The 27,886-nt window shown below is 43.8% G+C and overlaps 1 protein-coding gene and 1 non-coding gene across 5 annotated transcripts; one reads left to right on the top strand and one right to left on the bottom strand.

Annotated features, from left to right (window-relative positions):
- Positions 1 to 42: 42 nt before the first annotated feature.
- fgd5a (FYVE, RhoGEF and PH domain containing 5a) lies at positions 43 to 24,317 on the bottom strand. Of its 4 annotated transcripts, none has more exons than XM_003973457.3 (21): positions 23,872 to 24,314; positions 19,557 to 22,263; positions 15,410 to 15,527; positions 14,530 to 14,588; positions 14,191 to 14,221; positions 11,128 to 11,279; positions 10,478 to 10,634; positions 7,239 to 7,329; positions 7,019 to 7,069; positions 6,861 to 6,919; positions 6,327 to 6,398; positions 6,110 to 6,178; positions 3,971 to 4,054; positions 3,810 to 3,889; positions 3,570 to 3,666; positions 3,348 to 3,485; positions 3,110 to 3,212; positions 2,837 to 2,973; positions 2,381 to 2,509; positions 1,950 to 2,104; positions 43 to 1,341 (listed from the first exon to the last, which is right to left on the bottom strand). In XM_003973457.3, exons 1-21 carry the CDS (start codon positions 23,879 to 23,881, stop codon positions 1,305 to 1,307), a joined length of 4,536 nt encoding a protein of 1,511 aa, XP_003973506.2. In that variant the 5' UTR covers positions 23,882 to 24,314; the 3' UTR covers positions 43 to 1,304. The 4 variants fall into 4 exon arrangements, with proteins under 4 accessions (XP_003973506.2, XP_011612379.1, XP_029682609.1 ...); XM_011614077.2 differs by having other exon boundaries at positions 2,408 to 2,509; XM_029826749.1 differs by lacking the exon at positions 43 to 1,341 and having other exon boundaries at positions 1,963 to 2,104; positions 2,408 to 2,509; positions 2,837 to 2,975; positions 3,111 to 3,212; positions 23,872 to 24,317.
- On the top strand, positions 1,850 to 1,921 carry trnae-cuc (transfer RNA glutamic acid (anticodon CUC)). The gene has a single exon. It is a non-coding gene; the product is annotated as a tRNA-Glu (tRNA).
- Positions 24,318 to 27,886: the final 3,569 nt, after the last annotated feature.

Here is a 27,886-nt window from a genome sequence, read left to right as displayed (position 1 = left end):
AGGTGTTTTATGCAATGCACAAAATCAACTGTGACTGTAGGCCTCTTTGTAGGGGAGTTTATTTTTATATTTGCATCTATATACATCAAGATTTACAATGCACTTTAAGCAAGAGGTACAGTCCATAATATCACAGGTATGGCACATAAGAAACAGGTAGAAAAGATTAGACCGTATTTTGAGAAACTTGTGTGTTTTACATATAATCATGTGACAGCTCACTTGTGCAGCTGCACTCTGAAATAAGCAAGTCCAAGTCCAGTGTATTCCCTAATACTAAAGACAGGAGTGGCAGTTGATTTATTTCAGCACTTTCATCAAAGTAGTTAAAATATGATATTATCCAGCAGCAAGTACAATATGGACAGCATTAATATCCATTAATAAAGGTGGCACAAGTACAGTGCTGCAACTGAAATGTACAAAATGAAGAGTAAATTGCCACCATGGCCTCTCAAGACAACAGTAGTACAGTACTGTGATAACAAAAGTTAAACATTGGGTACATTTTCATTTCAGGCACATTCATCATTGACTACAGACTGTGTTGAATTTCGAATTCAACTGAAGAAACTCAGATGGCACATTACGGGGCATTCCGTTGTAGATTCTAACACTCCACAAGAATAATTTACACAGCATGATGCTTAAAACTTCTTCAGCACTTGAAGATTCACCATTCCTATACAGATGCAGCCTATACTTCACAATATATATTCAGAAAAGCGTGTTTCTCTAAAACAATCGACAATATTTTCCATTTAGGTATGAATACAACTACTGAGCCCAGTCTATAGATATGTTTTAGAAAAGTCATTTGACATTCATTAAGCAACACAACATTGAGAATGCGCTGTATACCTGTTTTTGTGTGCGTGTCTCTGTGAGTGTGTTTGATAATCCAGTGGAACCTCTGAAAAAAAGGCACAAATTGCAGCAAAGCTTGTTTCTTTTTAACAAAATGGAACTGGAGGACATTCCTGTATCAGCCACTGTAAAAAGGTTAAAATTGAGGGGGAGGGTTTATTTTTAAATGAAACATTTAAAGAAACAACATATTTATAATATTGAATATGTCCACAGTAATGAGGAACAGTGAGAGTTCCTTTGACCTCTGAGCATGTTGGGAGCATTAAATCCTTGCATTTTATCCTATGTAGCATCTGTTGCTCCATCTCCAGATGCTGGGAACCATTAAACTGAGTATATTCCACAGCTGGTCATGTGATGCAAACCTCCTGATGATGTGAGTCCTGATGCAGCAGGTAGTATTGTTGTGCTTTCAGGGAGTTTGGAGCCAGATGCTATAAAACAGTAGCCTCCTCCATGGCATTGACCCATCTGACACAGAAAAATTAACATTTTAACAGCAGATTTTAGATGGTTCACTTTTCCAGAAACATCTTTCAACCTACAGAATTTGCACAACTATCCCAGTTTCATTACCTCACATAAATATGAAATGGGCAGATTATACATTGCATTGTGAGGTGAAATAGCTCGAGGTGAATATAATTTTCTTTATGTGAACATTTCCATTTCTAGATTTCCCTGCAATTCACTTTATATGTTGCACTTTTGTTACACTTCTGCTTTTACTAACAGTGAATATCTACTGCAGATACTAACCAAACCAATTAAGCAACTTCGATGTAAATTTTACTACTTCCTTTAAACGTAAGTCAAACTCTATAAATCAACAATGCGTGGTTAGATAACAATCTAAAAAGAAAACTTCACAAAGTAAATCATAAAAACATACCATGCTATTTAATACAACAAACCAAATCGCTTAGGCCATTAATATTATTGATCTTTGGAATTAATTCTGTCATAACGTGCACTCAGATCCCTGGTGGTCTAGTGGTTAGGATTCGGCGCTCTCACCGCCGCGGCCCGGGTTCGATTCCCGGTCAGGGAACACGTCTTTTCTTGAAAACAGATCTTACCTGCGTGCAGTGTGATGATCATCAGCACGAAAAGTGTAGTAGAGAGTCTTTTTGTGGTACAGTTGGAACATGCTGCTGCTCTCCTCTCCCTCTGACTTCTCTGTCAGCTTCACAGTGAACCCCTGCAGAGGCAGACTCTCTGAGGCCACTTTATCCTGAACAACACACACAAAGATCAACAGGTCGTCATCAGCACTCATGCAAATTAGCAGCTAAAAGACAGGTTTGCAACACCCATAGAAGGTTGCAGAGAGAGCACAGAGAATCCCTTTGTTAGTCACACACAGTGTTGTGTGCGTGAAAAGTGAAACAGTGAAAATGTCACTTCCCCAGAGGCCAAAAGTATAGAGAATCAAAAAGATTGCAAGGAAAAGCTTGTGAGTAACCATGAGAGTTTTGGGGCTGGTGCGGGAGACTCTGTGCCCCCTCACCTCGCACGCTGTGAAGGTGTAGAGCACCTTGTCTTTGAGGAGGAACCACAGTCGCTTCCACTTCCTCTTGCTCTTCTTTCGGCGCTGGAGGCTGCCGCTCATTGTGGAGCCCTCTAAGGCCAGGGAAACCTGATTTAAGATGAGACAAAAACCACAGACACAGAAACACACATACAAGTTAACGCGAGCCCCTGCAACAAACACAAGATGGCACACAAAATTAAACACCAGACTTTCAGGCGGCGGGTGTTGGCATGCAGGCAACTAAAGCTGATTAGTTGTCAAACATGTAATACATTTCAGCCCAGCTTGCCATGACTTAAAACACTCCCTTACTGTGTGTTAAATTCATTATTGCGAGAAGATCTTCTTTGGAAGATTGTAAACTGGTGTAAAATTCCCACTTGTGTTATGCTAAAAAAAAAATTGGGCGAAGTAAACAGCATTATAATCCACCTGGTTGAGGGAGGAGCTGCATTTCTTGTTCTTCCACAAACTTGGTGGTTGTAAGCTCTGGAAGACGGCGGAGAGGGGACGGCTGGCGCGGTGAGTCCGGGGGCTGGAGTTGCTGCAGACCACCGACACACTGCCACCTGCAGGCGTTCAATTAACATCAAATGACTATTCAAGTAGCTTTTGCGCTAAACAACAGCTTTTTCGACACAGTTTTAATCACACTACAGTCAAGGATGACCCAGAACACACAAAACACGAAGAGATGAGGTTCACCTTTTTTCCTGAGCTCGGCATAGCAGTGGTCGCACACTTTGGCCACCCTGTCTTTGAGGTACTTGAGTGGGTATCTGTTCCTAGAACAAGCACGGCACACCACCTGCTCCCAAAGAAGAGGAGGAATTAGAACCCAGTTGTTGTCCTAATGACCTCCCATCAACCTAAACGTTAGCATGCACCACGCTGAAAAGCATCCGGTAAAGATTAACCACGGAGTAGCGTCTGTGGGGCTGACCTTGCCGCAGGCGTTACAGTGGTGTCGCCTCAGCGTGAGGCTGAAGTCAGTGGTACAGTTCATGCACATCATCACATGGGAAACTGGCACCAGAACAGGTGCAGCTTCTCCCAGGGCCATCCACAGCTTCTCACGGGCCTGTGGATGCATATGGGACAGGACAGCATTCAGAACAGCCTGGAGATAGTTGAGGAAAGCTTTATTTCAAAACAAGCCCCTCACCTCACTGCAGGGTCCACCAAACGTGCAGAGTCCTGCGGCGTGATCGGCTATGGCTCGGCTCAGCGTGTGGAACCAGTCCTCTCTCTCACCAACTGAGCTGGAGACAGAACACAAGACAGACCATTACATTTGATTCCTATGTGCACTGATGATTCAACAGTCGAGACAACTTTATTGTCTAATGCCGACTGTGACTGAAAGATTTTTTTAAAAATTTAATTTCAGGGTTTTTCTCCTCACCTGGCTGACAGTGTAATGGTGATGTCAGACACTTCAATCCTGAGACAGTTGAGCACATCGTCGATGACAGGTTTGCTCACCTGTGAGCCACCAAACACATGTACATGAATGACATAAGGATGCTGGTATAGAGATACAAAGGTGCAGATGTGTTATTTTACCTTCATCCCAGACAGAGAAAGTGTGTTTTTAAGCAGGTATTTCCCATCCTGCTGAGGGTAGGTGTAGAGCATTATGTCATTCATCTGAAGGAAAAACAGACAGACACAAGATGTAGTGTTTGAGATGTTTTTTAAAAAAAAAAAAGTGACAACAACTCAATAAAGACAAATATCTGTAGGATTTGGAATGAGAAACGCTGAATATACGCTGCAGGTTAATATACGTAACGTCCGCTAGGCGGCAGTGTCGCACTGAGGGAATAACGTGACGTGTTTGGACGCCTGGTCTGATACTCCATTATTTTCTTGAAAGCCACTTTCTGGGATCACCTCCTTAGATTACGTCTTCTCTCACACTTCTTCCAGCACCAAATTCCCATGTGAGCACACTTGGAACATAATGCATGAAAAGTATTTATTTGCTTGTCAGAGCAAAAGCATTGTAGTCCCCCCCCCCCCCCCCAACCAGAAACACAGGGTCCATTGTGTTATCATGAGAGGTATTTCATTTTTTTCTGCTCCCAGACAAAAGAGATGACATCATTGGTCACACCTAATGTGTGCTCTAAACATCCGTTGGGGCCATAAAGGCAGCATCCAGGAATTCTCCACCCTGCTCCGGGCTCCAACTCCTCGACCTACCAGCCTTCTCCAGCGGCGCTGAGAACCCGGGCTGTGTGAAACCAGATACTCTATGCCCCACCACAACACCGACGACACAAACAGCTATGGGTTCCCCGGCTGGAGACAAAACAGTGCATGATAGCCAAGACGGTGCCCTGCCTACAACCTTTGGGCTTCAGCCACTGCAGCCAAAGTCGTCTCCACCCTGCTGCTGTGGCGGCTTTTCTCCACGGTTCCTTCCAAAGAAATCAAAGCCAAGTTAAGGGAAAAGCCTTCCCTCTTCCACAAAATGGTAATACTTGACCCTTTCACTTTTTCTTTTTAACTCAGCCAATAACCCCTCACCTTCCCCACCTGGATCCTTCACTCATATTCCTCTTTGCCCAAGAGCTTTCTGTTACTCCACATCCTTCTCCTTTTATGCACCCAGGCTTGTGGCATGGCTGTGTCGCTAAGGTGACTGATGGTTTTCATCTTCACTGGTGTTTGGATTTTCTCACCTCAAACGGCCATAAAAAGGACCTGACCCAATAAAACTGCCCGCTTCGAGGCAGCAAATGGGCGTACAACACTAAAAGCCTCTAAGTATCAACCTGTTCAACCCTTCTGTTGCTCAACAACAGACTGGAGGACTGACAGAAGAATCAAAACAAAAACCAAAAGATAACCGCACCTGAGTCGTCATGCTCATTTTAGACCCTCTAGTGTTGGTCAGATTTACAAATGTTGCTCATGTTGCTTACGCAAAACGAGACAGTTTGGAGTAATTGGTTGTGGAACAATAGACCAGGCTTTGCTATTTCACATCGTGTGTTTGTGTAGCACCTCCACCCCTCTTCCATCACCTCCTCCCCCTGCATTCTACAGAGTGTCTGGCCTTCACTTTGCTGTCAGCCCCCTCCCAGTACACAGGAAGCTAGCATCCAGTGACCCACACCAAACATCCTGTGAGGAAGCGGTACCCTGGAAAACAAGTCCTGAGATGGGAGGAGGAGAGAGGAGCAGGGAGGGAGTCCCTACTATGATGGGTGTGGTGTCAAGTGGAGGTCTTACAGCCCTGAGAGTTCCTAACCTCACCTACCTCACAGTCAGGCCTCCACCCAACATTCCTCTATTTTTCTGCTGATTAGACTTGTTTTTGTAACTGCTTCAACAGCACGGCAGGTGTTCCCTCTTGTCTTCAAACAGTATACAAATGTAGAACTCAATATTGTATAAATCATCATATCACGTTATCATTGTTTTGGGATTTTTGCATCTTGATGGCCTGATGAATGTTAAAATTGTGCCAAATAAGCAGTCAACGTACATTATATATTTCATATAAACCTTTTTGGGGGGGATTAAATGAATCCTAGAATTTCTGGTGCAATACTATGTGTGGAAAGGCATGTTTTCTGTTTTTAAAAGCTATGGTAAGCTATCTTTCTGATATGAAGAACTTGTGAAAAAAGCAGACAACAAATGATGAAACAAATTTTAACTGAATCTGAATAAAATAGGGGAGAAAAGTACCAGAAACAGATGGCGTGGCAGCCTGCTTTTCTTTAAGACCTTCATAAGTGTCCCTTCTTTGACAAACATCTGCAAACACACAAACGGAAATACCTTCAGAAATGTCAAAATCATACTTCCGCTAGCTTTAAGTTCACCTGAGAGTCTCCCAGTGCTGATTTTCAGGTATATTATTGTGTTCAAAGGCTGAAAGCACGAAAAAAACGGCCTTGCTCACCCTTCCGGCCTTCAGCAGGTCTCTCTTGCCCTTCAGGCTGTACTCTATGTGGACCAGACGCAGCAGATTTTCCTGGGGGACAAGATGGCAGAGATGGAGGGAGATTACCAGTGATGGACAAAAAAGACAGATAATTAAAGTGTCCCTGTTTGTTCAAGGAATGAAAGGGAGAGATGGATGTGGACGTGCTTCCTCTGTCTGCCTGTGTGTGTGTGTGTGTGTGTGTGTTTCTGTGTGTACAGTAAGAATAAAGGTGATAAACAGAGGAGGCCAGGGTTCTGACAAGTGTGAGAGTGAATCATTTCCATGTCTGAGCAGAAAGCTAATCCATATGTTTATGTTGAATTGCTCACCCGGGACTGTGATAACATCATCCTAACTTGCCCTTGTGTTATTAAATGAGCCATGAAGACTAAAGAGACCCTCAGAAGTGTATTCACAACAGGAAAACCTCAGGTCTGATCTCTCTCCTCTCTGATAAACACAGCGAGCAGTAGAAACGTTGGTGTTACTGCGTGTCCAGTGTAAACCCACCCCCTGTTTCAGATTGTCATTGGCCTCGTCTGAAACCTCTGACACGATCACCAGGGCAGCTGCAGCAGGAACAGAGAGACAAACAAAAAGAATTACAGACATTTGGCCACATTCAGGCACCAACAGTATGGATCTATAGATCGCTTCTGCAGGTTTACCTTGTGTGTCCTCATATTCTTTAGAATCAGGTGAGAGGTTGTTCAGGTAGTCTGGAAATGAAATAATTCAAATAGCTGAGTGGCTGCATGGATGATGGAAGGATGGATGGATGGAGTATAGCACCTTATATGAATATTTAAACATTTGAATGTATGGGCTTAATACAATAATAGAGAGTCAGCATGCTCATAAAAGAAGATGAGGGGCGCCGACCATTACCTGTGAGCAGCATTCGATACTGGAGTACTCTCACTATAACCTGCAGCAGCTGGTGCTTCAGTGGGACTTCAGCTTCTTCAGGACTTCTTTTCTGCATAAACAATTCATTTTATTACACATGGAGCACTTTCACGCACGTTGAAGTATTTTTGCTGAACATGTTCTAAGATTGTTTCATGAGTTCCAGCAGGGTCTAATATATAAAACTACCACTAAACTAGCATTTTGGAGTAATATGTATTTCTATTACAGTGATTCTAAAGAAATCCAACCCTGCCGTTCCACTAAAAGGCCAGAAAGATTGCCATTTCTCTGGTCTACCATCATTTAATCAAGGTCATAAGTGAGCAAAGGAGTACTATCAGTCTGTCTGACCTTCAAAGATCTCTGCAGCGCACAAAACCCCTGAACAACGCGTTCTTTTTCAACGAGTAGTCGTTTGCAGGTGAAAGGGGGAGAAAATTGGCTCAATCAAAAGGAGCTTTAGAAAATCAATCAGGATCTAATTGTCTCTGACAGGTATTTATGCCCCTAGCAGTCGAGGGGCAACAAGGGACTGGGGTCACACACACACACACACACACACACACAAGCTCAGACCCACACGTGCACAAACCAGGGTCTGTCCTAATTCGCTAAAATCCTAGTATCCAATAAAGAGGCATATGTACTGTTGGACCCTGCAGGAAATCACAGTTCTATCTTATTTAAATGGAAGACAGAGGTGAAGTCACACATGAAGAAATGAAGAACACACACATTCGCACGCACGACCCAGCCAGGACGGCAATGAGATAATGTAGATTAAGCCTGTTAAAGGGAGGAGCGAAAGTTGAACACACCACTCTGTCTTTGTCAGAGGTCTGATACCATTCAGCTATACTCCCCTGATCCTCAGCTGTTCATTATTCCAAAAATCACCTTTTCTTGAGGGTCGCTTCCAACTCCTCAGACAATTGACTGCGTGTTCAGTCGAAGTGGTTTGTTCAGAGATGCTAATTAGCGTGTGGTTTATTTGGGCGAGCGAGCCAAATGGAGGAGGAGAGAAGAGGGAGCGTGCGATGTCTCATGCTGGGAGATAAACACAGACACACGCAGACCAACAAATACACCTTTCAGCTGGTGTCATGGCCAGCGGATGTGCTGTCTGCACACAGACACACAGACAAACACACACATGATCTAATTGGGGAGTTGTAAAGGAGGCTGCTTCTCTAATTAGCTTCTGTCTGCCTCATTGCCCAGCTGCCTTATCAAGGGCTTCAGTGCATCGCTCTCTCCCTCTATCGCTCTCTGTCCACCTGCTGCACAACTTCTTACTCTTCTCTGGGGATTCTTGCGCAAGAGAGAAAACACGACATCCACGAAAAAAAACCAGCTCGACGGGAACATCAATTCCAGCTGGTGCGCTTCGAAAAGAACTTTCAGGAGTCAGCTTGACCAGATCCACACAATTTGTGTAGGGAATCCAAAAAAAGGGGATGCAAACGCGCACGGCAACACACCGGGTCAGCCAATGTTTATAGATGTCTCGGCAAACAAGCGAGTGGCGGTGGAGAGGAGGGGGGGGGGATTAATCATGTAAGGTCCTTGCTGTGATCTGATCATGGTCTGTAGCTACTTCATCACTGTCATCACCACATCCACAATGGAATTACCACCACTTACGCTGCAGGATTCACAGCAGTAAAAGTGGATCAGATGGATGGTGGAGAGGACCGAGAGGTGTTGAGGGAGGCAAGGTTTTAATCCATGCAATGGAGAATCAAAACAAATGGCTGCACCTGACGGGTAATGGTCATTCTTCATGGGAACAAAAGCGGAAATAAAAAGATTAAAATGCACACATATGAAGAATAATGGCTCGAGGTGTCTCGCAGAGGACAGATAAATGAGCGTTGTCACTCTCAGTAGTAGGCACGGTGTATCCTGCGACCCATATGATCCTTCACGGTCTCCCTTGGCCCTCCTTCTCCCTCATTACAGTGAGGTCACACACACACACACACACACACACACACATACACACACACACACACACACACACACACACACACACACACACTCTGCAATTCCCAGTGTTCTGATTCAAAACAACATCCATCATATGGACGCAGCACCACACTGTTGGAGGGTTGGAAGTGACTCCTTAAAATCCAATATAGGAACCGTATAATCCCAACATATACAGTGAATATGGAGGGTAAATCTGTGCAATGAGAAACATGACAAATGTGGGAAAGAAAAACAAATCAGTCTCTCCTGTGAGACACGAGGAAGTGGGATCCTTTCATTCGTGCTACTCTGCAGCTGAGAGCGTATAAAGCACGAAAGTTGTTGAAGGTCGCTGTATACCGAACAAAGAGCTTCTCGCCCACACTGCCTTCTGTTTACATTAGGTCCATTAAACTCTTCAGCCAAAGATTTGCTCAGGGAAGGGGGCAGCTGCTGCTGAATATTCATGAGCGCAGACAAGGTGCCAACTGTCTGCGCTACTTTTCTTATCAAACTCGGGGTGTCTGCAACCAGTGAGCAGGAGAGGAGCGAGGATGCGTTTTCAGGAAGTTATTGCATTAAGTTTACATGAATTATAAAATAAATTGAATTTGGTGTAAAGAACGTGACTGCTGTTTGCTCTGGTACCTAAACTGCAAATTCTGGCTGCTTGGACATGGGTCTGCAAATGTCATGGCTTTTATTTAAAAATATTCATTTATAATGCTGCAAGCTGGTGCTAAAGTTCAGCATGAGGATAAACAGTGTGCCGGCTCCCGTAATGGATTGAATTTACATCCCGTCGCCCAAATCCCACTTCCTGATGATTGGCGAGGATTAGGGATGAGGAGATCCACTCAAAGAATGATTAATTTTGTTGATTTTTTTTTAAAAATTCAAAAATATTTGAGTGTAACTGTGGAAAGGAAAGGTCAGTCCCATGGAGGGGGATGGGGGTGGGGGTGATGGAGGCTTAAAAAGGCCATTATCTCCATGTGGAAGCTCTGTGACAAAATCTAAGTTGAGAGCATCTTTTGATGGCAGGAAAAACACAGTTCGATCTCTGTTGACTCCAGACACCCACAGGGCTTCATTTTCATGCTGCTAGCATGCACACCGGAGGCAGATTTTAACAACCTGACTGTTTGTATCGTGAGGAAAATCTTGGTAATGCTATGAGTCCACATGCACACATGAAAAGCATATGGTTAGCGTGGTTTAGCTTTGCCTTTCTCCTTATGTACCTCAAACTTCTTTACGATGCTGGCGAAGGCCAGGTTGTCTCTGCAGCTCTCCTCCAGTAAAGACATGCTGCGGTCATACTCTGAGATATAGGTGTCAAAGACCCTGAAGTCCTCCCGTCGAGACAGCAGCACATTCACAATACTTTGGTTGTCATCCCTGTACAGGCAGAAAAATGAGATGAGATGTTTATTCGCTCCAGTGAATTCATTTCATAAGAATTTGCAAATTATTATTGTAACCTAACCTCCATTTTTTCAAATAAATTGCATCGTGCAGTAGACACTGGTCGTCCATATGTTAAGATTAGATGATAATCTTTGCACTGCTGGAGTTTCATTACCGGTATTTTATTGGCAGTCATCTTTCTGTCTTAATGCTAAGCTTAGATAGTTGTTCCCCACTGTACAGTGATGAAGTAGCTATTGTGTGTGTGAAAGAATTAATAATGTCTCTCACATCTCCCCTTAATTGCTTCAGAGTTAAATTAAATATGCAAAACCTGCATCACCAGTGCTTTTTTAAAAACTCCAACGTTTTAAATGAGGTTTTACTCTGTGTAGGATAAACATTACCATGTTATTTCAGAATGCAGTGGAGAACAGAGGTCTCTTTACAGCCACACTGTATGAATGTGTTAATCAGTCATTACCACTGACTGATGTGCTCTTCAAGCTCAGTGAGGATGCTGCTGTGGAGGGCGTACACCTGTGGGAGCACACCCAGTATCTCTCCTAATCTTTGCTCCTCCAACACAGGCCCCCCTTCCTCGCCCTCTGCCTCGGTCACCGCTGACCTGAAGTCCTGCATGACAGAAGAGAAGAATGATTTGTACATGTGTGGAAGGGGAAAAAAATAGAAATTGTGCTTTGGATGACAGCAGGAAGGGAGGGGATGGCAGGAAAAATGAAGAGCATTGAGGAATGGAAGTGGGGAGAGGAATGGAAGGAAGAAAAATCAGAACCTCCTAAACATCCTTCCTGCCAGCACTCCCTTCAAATCACTTAAGTGACTTCCCTCCACTCTCTGTTCTGTCCAGGCATCCGGGAAAGGCAACACTTGCATGAGAGTTACACACCAGGTGTAAAAATGACTGTTAAGCAAACGGACCACTTTTTTGTCTATGCAGTTTTAGTCAGTGACACCTGCAGCGAGAGGAAAAACAGAGGAAAAACAGAGGAGATGTTCTTCCTGCACACTGGGGGATTGTTATGAGGTGTCAGCATGTGTAGAAAAAAGCACTTTGTCATATAAAAAGCCTTGGTGTCACTCTGAGGGATAGGTGTTAGGGACCATCTATTCTGGCACTAAGTAAAGCACAGTCATAAAATAAATAAAGTTGTCCCAGTTGGCCGAGATAATGTGGTGACAGGGAAGAGGGCCCTTCATCACGCACAATCAATCGTGTGTGTGTGTGTGAGCTCATCACTTCTGCTACTTTAATGGCTCTGGTTGACCCCCCCCCCCCCCCCCCCCCACACACACACACACACAGATTGACTAATGGGAATGTATTCTTGACAAACAGGATGTAAACAAAATTCTAAGTGTAAAACAATCTTTGCCATTTGTTGGTTGTGTTAGAGTCAACTGAATTTATAGTCTAATAAAGCCTGAATGACAATAACCCTGTTATGCAAGCACGAGCTGATGCGTTTCCAGATATATAGCCTGCCTGTTCTCCTCCTCAGTCTGGCCTCACTCTCCCCTATCTCCACTTCTCCTCCTCTGCCCGGACAGCCATCAGTTGGAGGGATCCCCCATATGAGTCTGGACCTACTCAAGGTTTCCTGCCAGTGATGCTTAATTCATCGTCACGCTTTGGGATTTTATAAAGTTCCTAGAGAAAACCCTGATTGTAATGGATTCTGTATAAATAAAGCTAAATTGAACTGAACTGTTTCCATTCTAACAAAGATATGTGGTAATTTGTATAAAATTGATTGATCAATGGTGGTAAAAACCAGAAAAGTTTGGTGTTTGGTAAATAGCTTGACACTATAATCCAAAACTACCGGTACAGTCTATGGTTTTACAGCTGGCTCAAGTAAGTCCATTAATAATGAAAATAAGAAGATAATAATGAGGGATGTACAATGTAACATCTTTAAAAAGGGGTTAAAAGGGTGAGAAAACTAATAATCAGCTGCAGTTGATCATCATTAATCTATAATTATGTATTATTGTACCCAACTAAGCAGCTGCTTGAGCATATCTCTCAGGCGTTAAATAGGTGCAGAGATTCCACCTCAAAGGTCACATGTTAGAGAAAATATGTCTGCGCCTCATATTTCAAAGTCGTTATGGGGAAAGTCCTTTAGAAGAGGAGCACAACCTCCCTTCCTATGTGGAAATTCTTTGTGTACTTGTTATTTCTTATCAAACAATGGAACAATAGCTCATGTCTGCTGCTCACTTAATACAGCTCCTGCACCCCTCCTCACACCACCACCACCACCACCACCACCACCACTGGGTGTTTGCACTGCTGAATTTCGTGCTCATTATCAGAGTCTGTCCGCGTCTGACGCCAACATTGTGTTAAGACTCGCGCCTATGCATTATGCAACAGCACGATCATAAAAAAGGGCCCCCAAAGTCACCTCTGATAGGTGACAAAAGGAGTCAATTAAGTGGAATGCTGACACCGGAGAAGAGAGATCATTCACTCTGAAAAACAGTTTTAATAGTTCAGGCTGAATTACTGTCAAAACGTCAGCTCCTCAGCACCGCTGCCCACAACCAGTTGTGCGGCGTGGTTGTACTCTTTTGCGTGCAGCAGCTAATTTGTGTAATTGAGCGTCTCAATGAGATTGCATATATAATACATTGATGGGTCTGCTGTATAATTTTTGCATTAGCTGATAGTTAACAGCATCAAATTCCGCAGGACACAATCCCACTGCTTTTGGTCTCACCGCGGGCTCTCATAAATCATGGTGAAATTCAGGTTATGCCCTTCTTCAAGGTCAGGGAGAACAGGCTGACTGATGGGCTTCTCTGGGCTCAATAAGTCCCCCCTGTCAGACTTGTACGCGCAGCCATCACCTCAATAGCAACTCTCTCACAGCATTCACCGCAAAGGTGTGACCTCTCCGGCGTGACCTTCCCGTCTGACCGAAAAATCAAACAATGGATTTTAATTGTTTCACTGTCATTTTTGTTGTTTTGCTGAACATTGTTCTTTCTTACAAAGTCTGAGGGGATGTGGCGATGTTTTGACAGGAGGTGGATTAGAAATGATGGAAACAGATGACAACAGTTGGCTGTGATGCAGGCCTGACCTCCACAACTTTCCATGGCTCACCTTTAAATCCTCTGCTTTGTGGCAGCTCCATTTATGAGTCTGCTCAAAGCAAATTTATCAGGCTAGTGCGCAGAAAACAAACCATAACCTTTATTTTAACCTTTAGGCTGAGTTTTGGAGCCCATGTATTACTAAGGATATACATGCAGTAGTGGGTTAGGGTGCCTTCTGAATGTAATCAACTTACACAAGACCATGCCAGAGCACAAATATCAGCTTTGTCAGAACCAGGAAGTAGATGGTGCTGCAACAACACTGATAAACCTGAGCATGGCATTGCAAAAAAGTGGGAGGAGGAGACGAGGGAGACAGAGACTGGGGTGCAGACACGCAGGATGCGATGTTATCCGTATGGTTTCACGATGGTGCTCGGCAGAAGACATCGTCTGACTGCAAAGGTTTTCTTACCTCTTGGAGGTGCTTGAGGACGCTCACATGTCTGGGAAAACAAAAAAGAATATAAGAATTGTTTCTATAAATATCCTCAGGCAGGTCTCAAATTTATCGTACAGGATGCAAAGAGAATGCTGCATGGCTCGGAAAAGTCTGCTGTACTGGGTAAGTTATTTGTGTCGTGATTAGCTGTCACTTTACGTGCAGCTTGATGGATTGGCACAGGAAAAGAAAAAGCGAGATACGGTGAAAGATACACAGAAGCCAACACCATTTACATGCAAGCACGTTTAGTGTGAGATGGAATACTGGATGAGTGTGCAAATGGGGAAATTCATGTGCGTGGGTGCTCACAATCGCTCCGAGTCCGCCAGTTCTTTGGCAATGTAGAAGGCTCGGGATCGACCATCAATCTGAGTGACAGAGGGGGAGAAAAGTGTAAGATGAATGAACAGCATTAAAGGTGGTCTGTCATCAGGTGTTCCTTTCAAATATTAACTGGAATAGCACATTTCTGTTGCAGAATTCATTCTATCCAAATAAGACTGATTGTTTCATTATAAACATGGAGGTTTTCTCAAAGAGGGGACTTTTCCAAGTTTGGATCCATTACAAAAGAAAGTGTGTTTGTGCCTGCCTCTGTGTGCTGCTCAGTTGATTTAGAGGCTAATCGCTGGCTCCCAAAACATACAAACCAAAACATTGAAGCCATTAAGGCTTTACCAGCAATCGGTCTGCGCTTTATCAGTGTTGTGTTTTTCCCTGTGGGCTTTTTACAAATGCTGCGTTTAAGGGCCCTTATTTTCCTGCAACACAATTCCATTAGTTGAAACTGTTCTTGGGGACGATTCAAGTCTCTCTGGTCATCGTCTTTAATGTATATTTGTCTGCTAGAAAGAAGAAAGCTGGAGAAAGTGGGCCAAACTATGGGAGCAGCAGCCAAATGTGGTAGCAGCAGGAAGGGTGGCTCCATGTTACTGAGAGACGGCTGATTTTGGAAACTGAGGATACACTTGTCATCAGCTGCCCCACTGCAGTGGATTCTTCAAAGTAAATGTGTAAGTGTGACACAGAACCTTCACTTATTCATGTCTGAGAGACGCACATTTAGAAAGGATGCTGAAATAATTGTGCCTTGCTTTGTCACTTGATTTGAAAGGCTGCATGGGAGGGCCGAGGATGCAATTAACCACTTCCTGCTTCCTTTCATTTGTGTCTGTGTTCCATATCTCACCTGTCGGTCACAGCTCGGTTCCCCAGCCCCCTCCTCCTCCTCTGAGGTACGCCCATGGGCCTCGTCCGCTGACAGCAGGGCTGAGATGGAGTTCATCGGGAAAGGCTCTGTGTAGGCACTGGAAAATATTGTACAATATGAAACGAGTTCGGTATTGTTCCGACAACGACTTTTACCGCACATTAAGGCCAATACAGCATATCCGTCGAGCATTTGAGCTACAGTGCAATAATGGTTGTTTTTTTTTGGTGCCTTGGAATATTTGCACTCCACTCCTGTGGTATACTGTAATCCCTTTTCATTTATTCTTCTCAGAGCTGCACACTTCTACACTCGTAATCCTTTTCTGTACTCCTGCACTCGAGGGACGAGACGCTTTTAGGTCATTTCACCAGTAATCCCTTTAAATGCTACCTGTAGAAATTATTAATGTCCTCTATCCTGTTAATCACCAGGCTTTGTGCATGCATATGTGACCAAAGTGACATTGGCGGAACCATGAGGGATAACAAGCTGTGCGACAGGTATAAGACAGCTTGTTTCATTGCTGCCATAAAGCTGTCAAATTGATGTCTGAGAGCACTTGTTATCCCCTAGTTTTCATGACATACTTTGACAAATACATTTCACCACCAATTTGAAAGGAAAAGTTCAGTCTGAGGGAAAAACACCCACATTTGCTTTTGCAAAATTGGATTTTGTATTTGTAAGAACTCAGAAACAATAACTATGTTTTGCTAGCGATGTATTAAATATCCTCCTGTGGTACAGAGGTTAACAGACTTACCCCCTGGACTTTGTTTCAATTAAGATGTATACGCACACGAGGTGCTAAACCACACATGTGCACCTACAGGCCATTACTCATGGTTGACACCACAGTCGACAAGCTGGCCTTAGAGAGAGCTCCTGGGTGATGGTGTTAGGGAAACTGAATGAGAAAGGTCGACCTCATTCACTAAGAGATCCGGATTTGGTTGAGTAAGAAGAATCCCCTCCCCAACACCAATATACATGTATAAAAACACCCACATCCAACCCAAATCATTCCCTGAAAAACAACAAATCTGGTGTCATTTATAGTACACATTCTATACAAGCATAGCCATTTTTCCCACCAAACATACATACAGTATTTTAGATCTATATTTAGGCCTTAAAACATATGTTATTTTAATGGCATTAACTTCAAGCCCTTTAAAAAGACTGTTACAGGAATTCACGGGAATGGGGAGACATCGTCAAAAATAAATTTAGCGTGACAAATTCAGATGACACAATGACTCCATTTCAGTTATACTGGGAATTTTATGATCCTTGTAGTAGGCAAGTCATTACAGCTAAATACTGGTTGAAATATACATTTTAGGCCACTTGTTTTGATCTGTAAAAAGGGCAGCACAGTTGAAATAGCTCAGTTGGGAGGGTGTCAGTCTAAAGATCTGAAGGGCCCTGGGTTTCAGCATAAGGCTCCACTTGAGAACCTGGAAAATAGGCTAATATGTGCAACTAGTGCATATCTACTTCCTCACCTTTGCTATAACAATGAACCAGTGCTCTTATGTGATGCATTTGGACAGCATTAAGCTTCTGTCACAGCAGACTTTAGTTCAGGGTCACTTATTTGTGTGTCCTCGACTGTTTTGACCGTGGGGTATTTGGGGAAGTTTTGACTCACTGGAGAAACAGTAAGGCAGATCTGACATTCCAGTCACATCATGTTGTTCACCTGAGTCTGGGAACCTCCACCCTGTTGCTGTGACCTTGTTCTCCTCTCCTTATCCTACGTCTCCCCTCCAGAATGCACCTCCCTAAGCCACGCCTGTGTCCTGCATTTCCTGTAAACAGACTTTTTTTCAGAGGGGGGGTGTCCACTAGGCTGGACACTTCCTCCCCAGGGATGACCTGGCAATGACCTGAGGGTGTCTGGCACCAGAATTCACTGAAGGAACACACCCTGTCCACCACCTCAGTGCTGAGCCAACACCCACTGCAACAATGTGCTCAAGATGGTTCCCTCATCACTCCTAACACTAACATAACAATGGGTGGGGATGCCGTTCAAGAGGCCATAACAGAGCCATTTCATCAGTCCGAACAGGTTCATGAAGTGAAAATGATGGTAATGGGTAAAGTAGCACTACATTTCTGCAGACATTGGCAACATCTTACTGAACATATAGTCAAAACTGCGCTATAAGTAGTTTTTCCACTCCATTGTGATTTGTTGCTATAAACAAACTTTAGAACGTTTATTCTGCCAAATGTGCACCCCCAGGAGCTGATGAAGCAGTGTTAAGCAGATTACATTCATGCACATGTATGTTTACACACTGTGTTTTAGTTTGCAATATATCATTAGCCTCTTTTCTATTGTACAATATATTAGCTTGCTAATGAACCTGTCGCAAATGCAGCGTCGGAACAGTGCTGTTCATTAATCACATAAGTGGAACCAAGCCAAACCATCAGCACGGCAGCTTTGTAAGTGCTCTTTTAAATGCATGTCAGCTACTGTAGGAACAGCCCCTTAATGTGCGGTGCTCAGTGGCCCTTTGGGCATTTCCCTCCACACAAAATCTCAGTTCTTTCTCTGAAACCACACTGACTTTTAAATGTGTTAATCAGTGTCAATGTCAGCTTGGGAGAGGCAAACTCAAGCTTTGATGCACACACAAATGCAGAAAAAGTCTCACTACACTGACTTATACTTGGTAATCCTATCCTACACTCATGTACTATATGCACTTAGACTCATGTACACATGATCCGGTCTGCAGAGACTCAAGAGTGGTCCTGGCAACAGACGCCTCTCCAGGGGGAATGCGGCAAAGACAAGGTGACAGGACAGATAGGTTATTTGCATCGCTGCAAGTTGAGCCAGGCCTCCTCAGCACACACTGAGCTACATGGATGGATGTAGCAGGGAGCAAAAGAGTCCTCAGAAATGGACAAAATTCAAACGTTCTGAGACATATAGAGTTTGACGTGTGTGCATTTAAAACAAACAGTGAGAGAAATCTGAGGAAAAAACCATGAGCTGCGAGAGCAAATCTGCAGGGAATATGAATAAAGTAGGCAGCAAATACAATGAATATTAAACAACAGGTGCAAGGGGAGAAAAAAAAAGAAGCATTTTGCCCTCTCTGGTATTATTTTGAGCCTTTTAGGGTGTTTCTAATGGGCTAGTGTGCTGCTCATCAAACACAGTTTTTTTTTATTATTAAGACTGGAGTAAGACTGCAGACCGCAGTGGATGAAGCTGTGCCACAGGCAGGGGTAATCTGCTACACTTGGACCACGGTGATTCCTCTCCCTATCACACTCTGCAGTAAATCCTGCGGAGCCTCGAGGTACCAATGAAAGAGAAGCAGCTGGGGGAGAACGACTTTAATAAAAGCCTTCCTAAACTTAAAGGCAAGTGTCAGGTACAGGAATGCAATTACAGTCCAACTGCTCTTACTCAGTTTCTCTTCTTTTTCTCCTCCTCCTACTTTATACGCTGTCTATTTTAAACACTACGCTGTGTATTTACTATTCAGCACCTTCTATCAACACATCCCCTCCCCTGGTTCTCTCACCTTTTCTGTCATCCTTCTCAACTTCTTTGGGTGATACTAACCCTCCCCCCTGCTTTTACACTTTTAATTGCAGTTCACAATGACTTTGTCTAAATTGAGGAACCTGAGCTCAGTGAGCTATTGCCACCACCCGTCAGATTTGCAGAGGAAGCAGCGCTACCAGATGTGGCCTCGCAATCTATAATGAAAAACATTATATCCCTTCCAGAGCCTTCAATGTATGCTGCAGCGGGCTGAGTGCCTCTGGAGACATTTCTGTTCAGTTCGGTGTGAAAGATCTTTTCAGGATTATCCAGGGACTTGCAGACTAAGAATCCAAAGTACCTATACTTGCCTTACTATTAAATTCAGTTTTCTGAGAATTTGTTATTGATTCACTCACTCTCACTCATTTTCTACTGCTTGTTCCTCCACTGAGGGTCACGGGGGGACTGGAGCCTATCCCAGCACAATGGGCGGAGGCAGGGTACACCCTGGACTGGATGCCAGTCAATCGCAGGGCTATGTTATTGATTTATTCATTATTTATTTATTTTTAGACTTTTAAATTGAAATCTTAACTGTACCTTTCAGCATCTGCCTTTGACATCTGGGGTTTGGTGTCGATGCCAGGGAAACTGTTCATGTCCACGTAGCCGTCGTTCTCGTTGCAGGGAACCGCCGTGCGGCTCGTATCCTCAAAAAACTCAGTCACAGTGTGGGACCTGGCTGGCCTGCCTGGGATCTGAATGTTCTCATAATCTGAGCTCATGGCTGGGATATTTTCATAGTCGGAGGTATCTGCACTTGGGAAGGAGATGGAACGCGGTTTAGTCAGAGGCAATGGCATAGGAGACCGCCGAGAACGCTCCTCAAAGGACTCCACTCTGGAGACACCCCTGCCATAGGATTTCCTCCTATGGTGTTGGACAAAGGCGGATGGCATGTCTGGTGCTCGCTGCTGGGGGTTTATCACGTTGGACTGAAGCCGAGGAGAACTGCTGGCACTTCTGCGATCGAGCTCTATGACTCTTCCTGGGCCGTGGTGGCTGGACTCAGATGAAGAACGTGAAGAGCGGACACTCCCATCGCTGAAGCTTTTGGAATCAGACTTTTTCTTAAATTTGAGCGCCAAAAAACGCTTGAAGGAAGACTTCTTCTTTTTATTGATGTCACTGGGTTCGTGATGGATGAAAAGGGATGGAGAACTCTTGGTAACTGGTCTTTTAATGATATATGCCAGTTCAAAGGGAGGGGGGATGTCCACTAAAGAGGTTGGTGTGGAAACACCGCTGGATGACTGGTGGCTGCGCTGGGAGAAACTTCCGGAAGAGCTCATGACACATGGGAGTGAGAGATTATCATCTTTCCTCTTCATTCTTAACTCATCCTTCAGGGATGGGCCGACCTCTGAGGGACTGGTCAAGGACAATTCGGGACCCTCTGCAGAGCGGGAATATAGCAGGAATCGGCGAGACTTCATGGGTAGGATCGAACTGTTGACCCCAGGCTGACGTGAAAGGTCAGAGGCGTCATTCGTGCTGTTCAAGGCAGTACTGCAGTAATCATGAGTCTGGTACTCTGTCCCCGTCTCCTCTGGTACAGTTTCTGGGACATAACCTGAAAACTTCCCAGAATAAGAGCGTGAACGTGTGACAACAGTCTTTCGATCCAGTGCAAGGAAGTTTTCTCCTTCTGAGTCAAATCCCGCCTCTTCATATATATGCTCTTCGCTGTCTGAGTCTGTGTCCTCATAGTAAGGCACAATGTGGCAGTCCAGTTCCTCAATGTCTTCTTCAAAGGCCTCTGTGGTGTGTGCAAACACCATTCTGTTGGTGAGCTCTGGGGTGCAGCCCAGGTCCAGATCTGCTGGCACTGTGATATTGCACAGCCGCAGGCGAGGCTGGCAGCTTGCTCGCTTGTTGAGGAAAGCCTGCTCCCGCTGAGCTGTTCTTTCTTTTGCACTTTTCCCTTTGATATGTTTCTTTTCATTTTCTTCCTCCTCATCCTCATCCCCGATCTCAACGTAATCCTCGGATGAAACACCCTGCTCAATTTCATCCGCTTTATTGCAGAGTGAATCATCAATATCTGCATACTCATCTGCTGACTCGCCGTCCTTTACTTTTTCTTTGTGCTGATCCGACTGATTGGCAGCCTCCTCGGTCTCCACGTTCTCTTGGATTTTTTCTAATTTGTCCACATCTTGTGATGACACATAGTAAGGCTCTTGGACAGAAGCACTTACTGTTTGCATGTCACCAGAGGGCTGGTCATCAGTGTCATCCTGACTCCAGTCTGGGTCAGCAGTATCTGTCACATCAGCTGGAACGGCTTCAATGACCGAATAAGGCCCGAACACATCCTCTGTGCTAGATGTGAAGCGAAAACAGCCAGAGAGGTCCTTGGTGGCCCGTTCTGGCTGCCATACCTCAGCATCCCCTGTTTCACCTGGGTCACATGATTCACAAGTATCACTGGCATCATCTGTTGGACCAATGACATCATAGGTGTACTCCTCAGTTACGGTTGGAAGCACACTGAACCCAAATGCAAACCCTCCAGGCTCCAGTTCAGGCTCTGCACAGTGTGGACAATCGCTTTGTCCACAGTCCACTTCATGAACTCCACAACTGTCACTGTCAGCCAGTGATTGAGCTGAGTCAAAGCTTGCTTCCTCCACGTGTTCATCTGAGGGTTCTGTCGAGGCACAAAGTCTTTCAGTCTTATCACTTTGAACATCTTCCTCATTGTCTGCCTCTTCTCCAGTTTCATCTTCCACTAAAGTGTCAGGGAGTGAGATCGTGGATGCGTTGTCATCCTCAGTGTGGTGGTTTAAATCCTTCTCAGTGTTTTTATCCTCAGTAGTGTCAACGCTCGAAACATCATCTGCTTTGACAGTGTCGTCGGAGCCGACGCTGTCTCCATCATTGCCTGACATGTTTACATCAATGTCTCTTTCTTTCTCAGCGTCCCGTTCTAACATGTCCTCCTTTCGACAGCTTCCCACGCCACTTTCAGAAGCCCCATCCTCTCCCTCACTTTTCTCTCCGTCCTCATTCTGTTCGGCAATTTCTGGGGCTTCGTCTGTTTCACTGTCTGAGTGAGTGACATCTCCATTACTCAAACTCTGGAGGGGACCAAGTTGCTCACACACATACCCGGGCTTTGGTGCCACAGGAGGTTTTGGACCGTGGACAGGAGGACACGGCCTGGACATTAGTTTGGATTGCACCCTGATAGTCAGATGACTGCGAACCTTTGGTCGAGGGACTTGCAGCGGGTTCTGAAAATCTGTGCAGAGAGAGAAAGAGGGAGAGAGACAGAGACAGAGAGAGAGAGAGTAAAGTTTAAATCAAAAGAATATGAAGTTTCTAAATTTAAACATTTCCTCTTTTTAAAGTTTCTTACTCGTGTTTCACTCAATATCTAAGCTTACATAAACAAACATGTTTTGGAGAAGAGGAAGCCGAGTCCTATACAATAGTAAGTGTCATGCAGAATGCTGCAGGGGATATCTGCAGGAAAAACAACAGAGCCACAGGGTACTTAGAGTAGGAACAATAACATATCCATGTCTGGGAAATGGTACATGCAAATTGGACACTAAGAGCAGAAAAAGATTAAACCACTGACAACTTAGAAATGTGAAAGAACATTTTCGTCACAAAAATCTGATGCTGGTAAATGTTAACATGGCAGCCATAATTTAAAGAGTTTGTTTTATTCTCAAATTTACACTGTAAACTTTTAATAGTTCAATACTAAAGCATTAGTCCTCTTGAGATAACTCCCTCACAAAATAAGAATTGTCATGCAACACATCCATTCTTAAAGTGTGTACACCCCTTGTCTCTTCCTGTTATTTAGTACCTGCCCTGACGCACATCCTATTAAACCTTGTGTGCACCCTGGCTATCTCTGGGTGTTTTCACTCCTTGTCTCTGATTTTCAAGACATAAATCTAAGGATTGGCCACAGAGTACAGTAGCTCACCGACATCCACATTAATCCATGGGTATTTTGTTTCTTCTATAAATGTCACAGTGCTCTGTCTTTTAGAATTTCAGGCTCATTAGTTTCTCCGGCAGATCCTTCTTCGAAGACTCCAGAATATCCCTGTGGGTGGGTGGGGGGTGGGGGTGGGGGTGGGGGTTCTCTGAATCCGACTGTGCTTCCTTCTCGTCATCAGTCCCCAGTTTTTAGCAAAGTCACGCGCATGCACTCAACTACAAACTTTCTTTCTTGTTGAAAAGGTCCTCTGATTTTTGTGTGTCAAAGAACAATAAAATGTGGAGAGAAAACAAGGTCCCCGGCCTGACAAAGCACCCCACTGCAAACAACAGGATATGAATTATGTAACAAGAACTCTATTACAACAAATGTTTAAAAAACAAAGGAAGCCATAGACACTGGGACCTTGGCTGCACCAAAGTTACAGGATGTGATTTCAGACGGCGTCCTCATCACCAAGCATCTCCCAAAAAATGAAACACACAAAGCTTCCAAAGAATATTGTCAACAATGACTGTCTGTAAACCCTGACCTCAAAAGACCTGATGCTGGACAGGTATATGACGATTAAATTTGGATAATAATCAATCCTTTACTCTAACTACAATATTAATCTGACAATCGCACAGCTTCCAGTGGGGTTTCCACCAAAACAACTAAAAACTGTACTACAGAATGCATCCTACTTTATTTGGGTGTACAACAATATAGAAAATGCATGAACTCCATTTAGAAATCACTAGAAAGTGCAAAAAGAACCAAACAAATTGCAGCATTTTAGTTTTCCATCATCCACCGCACACGGTAATTCCCTATAGGTCTTTGTAAAGCTTTAAAAGTTTGGTAGGTGGAATCTTCACGAAGAGAGGAAAAACCTCAGTAACCAACCTGCGTTCATCGTGGGACACCATCATCCACGGGGCCGGCAGTTATCCTCATGTTTCCCAACATTCACAGCGAGTACCTCGGAAACGACGTGTAAACTTAATCCAAACACAAATTCTGTGCGAAAAACATGGTGCTCTTGATTTTTTTTTTGTGAAAAAACGCCCTTGTTCAGCGTCGCAGCCGAGCTCTCAGCCGGCGAGCATCTCCTGCAACGACGCCTCAGTTAACTGCGTGCGCTCTTTTGCGCAAACGGGAGGTGCCGCTTCGGCGCTTCCTGAGGCTGGACTACGGAGCCCCAACCAAGCCCACTCTCGAGGCTCTGTTTTGGAATGCAAATCATTATGCTTCAACCACATACGACTTTCATCACATCTCGCACATCTGCTCGTCCTCTGTTTTCAGGACTTCCCCGCATGTGCGAAGCTGCTTCATCCGAGAGGCAGCGACAGGGCTGATCGGAGCACGGGAAGTCCACTACTCTTCAGGGAGATTATTTTATTTTATTTTTTAGATTAATTTAATCACTCATGACCTAATGTAACCCCTGAGAGAATTATATCGGCACTTTTTTTTTTTCTTTTTTGGTAGACTTATTGCAGTTATTAGAGTGATTTTATTTTTTAAACGGAAAATAAAGACCTTCATTGCATCTACTCAAATATGATCATTTTTGGTCCGGAATATAACTGGATTTTACCAGTCTCTCCAGATCTAAAAGAACGCAAACGAACAAAAAACAATGCATTTACTGTAACTTCTTGCTATCCTCTCCAGCACTTTTGTATCACAGGTAACTTCCTGAACAGAAGAGTGGATGTAGAACTTTTGAGAGTAAAATCAGTTTTTCTCTTGCTTTTGTTGAGGCTTCCTGCCCCATCATCTGTTGTATGATTGAATGAATAAAACCTCTCTTCATAACAGGAAAACTGCTCTCCCCGTTTCCTGCACAACAGGCAAGACTTCCTTAGCAACAGATGAGAAAGGGTTGCAAGGTTAACCCTTTAGGTTACCTCAGACTGAGCTGAATGAGGAGTGCTGTGCAAATCTGGATGCTATAAACTTTTATTGCGCAACTCGTGGTGTAATTTCAAGGACAAAGACACCTGCCCGGCACAGGGGGAGGCAGGGTTTGGCATTCAATTGGGGTCTGTGATTTGACAGCTCCAAATGCTATTTAACATGCACAAACTGAAGGTCAAACATCCTATGAGGCTTCTGGGATTTTTACCCCACAGTAGCACTGGGTAGAAAACAGACAGATTAAACTGTTAGCGGTGCTGCATCGCCGCAGGGCTCTGATCCTGGAGACTACGGTGGCACACAAGGCTGTATGTCAGAAAAAGTGAAAATTCCCATTCCAGATGGTCCAGCACAAGAAGGATTAAGCTCTGGTACAGGTACATCTATCTTAAAGACATCGTTGAAACGGTCACCTTGTGTTCTCTCCGCACAGGAAACTATAAATATTTGACGTTCAGACAGAAATGTAAACATTTAAATCAAATATGCATTCTTGATTTGTTTTACTGCTGTAATATTGAAAAGTAAAGCAGTCAATATGCATCATAGACATTGGTGTGCCACTGTGACTTGTTTTGCTCCCATTTCATAGAGCATGATGCAGGACCCACAATTGTTCGTGTGAGGGCAATCTGGAATGTGTTAGTTGTTGCACATTTAAAGCCTTTTGTAACCGTTTTGTTTTTGAAATGAAAGACTAAAGATAGCTCCGCTCTGCTCTTTTGCCAGTGCCAGAACCTCTCTTGGGAGTGTTCCGCTCACAATTGTAACACATGACCTTTTTATTGCTTTCGATTTGTGAAGAAAATAAATGTTATCGCTATTTCAGGGTGTCAAAACACAGCCTGTCACGACGATTATGTCATGCGGCTGCAGAGAAGAATGGCTTCAGGGGTAAATATCCCTCCAGATGTGGCGCAGACGGTCAAAACATGTTTTTGGACACAGGACCCAAATTTCCTGGACTGCTTGTAGCTGCGTGCTGTGCTCTGTCACCCCACCTGGAACATGACTTGACTGAAAGAGAAAAAAAGAAAGGAAGATAGTTTGTGTGTTTGTGTGTGTGTGTGTGTGTGTGTGTGTGTGTGTGTGTGTGTGTGTGTGTGTGTGTGAGGAAAAACATTCTGTATAGTAGCACAGAACAAACTAACTCTATCTCAGTTTGGCTCCACTCCACACACATCTCCAAACAGGAAAAGGATCAGGGAAAGGGGTCAGTGACTTGTTCCCAGAGCTGAGACAGTCCATAACACCTGCTTTGCTGTGACTGCACACGCTGCACTGAATGGAGGAGCCGAGTCAGCTATGAGATCACATTCTGTAATGTAGCTAATTAGTAGAAAGTGTGCTCTGGTCAACTGTATTCGATAACATTCTGCAGTTCTTTCCAGGAGAAAAATGGAACCTAATCATGTGGCTTTGCAAAGTGGCACGCTTTATGAAGTGCAAATATTGATTTATGCAATAATCGAGTAATCAGACTTAGGTCATTCACTCTTTGAGTGACCTGCATGCCTTTGTAATTAGATGGTAAAACATTTGGATGCTGTAATGGATCAAATCACTATTGACACGTTTTATTGATTTCTGGGTGTGCACATCTAGTAAGGAGCTCCAAGCTTTCCACTCTGGTTGGAGGACCACAGAGCAGAGGAATGGTACTTTGTTGGCAAAAGAAGAACGCTGAGATTATTTTTGGGTAATTAGAGTTTGATGAAGATGCAGGAGCAGAACTAACAAACCCTGGAAATCTTCTTGCAAAAATACAGTAGTGTGTAAAATGTAGTGTGGAACATTTCATAAATAAGAAAGACCTAAAGGGCTGACACACACACACACACACACACACACACACACACACACACACACACACACACACACACACACACACACACACGCACAATAAACAGGTGGAGCATGAAAGTCAGCCATTCATCAAAAAAGAAAAAACAGATGCAGGGTTTATTCCCAGAAGGCTCTTCAGAACAGTAGATCAATGAAGCTGCATCAGCCCTGCATCACCATCGTCATCTGAATAGAAAAAGAAACCTTATTGCAATAAAAACTGTCCGGTGTGTGTCCGGTCTCGGTTTTGCTTTTTTTCGTGAAAAATCATCCAACTGGATAATTGGCTCTTTCGAACATGTGAACCAGAAATACTTAAACTGCTCTGTCGTTTAAGTATTTTTGTTTCGGTGTAGCTGACAGTATAATTAACTTGGTTCTACTGTCTCGCTGCCAAAAATATTACTTCTGCTGTCCAGGCCTAATTAACAAAACTTCCGCTTGGCACTGAAACAGGGAGACTACAGGCCAAACTCTGAAGAAGGATGAAACTCAATTTCTTTCTCTCTGTTGACGTAGAGACCAAGAGAATTATAATGATTCAGACCAGCCTTAATGACCTCCCCTAAAAAAGCATTGTAGCCAAGTCAAATATGTACTATAGTGTAGGTTAATGAGCACGGTTATGACTTTCATTTAGAGAGACTCTTTAGTTTCAGTTCTTGAGCCAGTGCCATATATTATATTTCCACATTCTATTTTATTCATGCACGCTTTAAGTAAAGCCACAACCTTGTTTTAATATAGCTTCTGAACCTATTTATATTCTGCAGAGATTTAAAAAATATTCATTTCAATGGCCTGTGTCATACTTGCAAAATGAAATGTTTGTGACATTCATCACTTAAGAAACAATATTCTGCACAACTCAAAAGTCAAACCTCTGATAAATCAACACTATTCACGCTGAGAAACACCAGATGCACGGGTTGTGTGCAACAGAAACAATGATACTCCTGCAAACATGTCACAAGAAGGAAAACATATGTGGGTGCTTTCCCCCATTTTTGACAAAGCATCTTTCATCATGCAGTCCACATGCGCACAGATAGGAATGAATGATGTGTTATGAGTGCACAAGTGTGCACGGAGAGCCAGGCACAGATAGCTGCACCACAGTGTGTGTGGAAAACACAGATGGTTGTTGCTT

Source organism: Takifugu rubripes, chromosome 19 (genome assembly GCF_901000725.2).
Source record: "Takifugu rubripes chromosome 19, fTakRub1.2, whole genome shotgun sequence".
In the NCBI taxonomy this organism is placed as follows: Eukaryota; Metazoa; Chordata; class Actinopteri; order Tetraodontiformes; family Tetraodontidae; genus Takifugu; species Takifugu rubripes.
The sequence above is the reverse complement of the archived record's forward strand: the minus strand, read 5'-3'. Positions and strand labels throughout refer to the sequence as shown.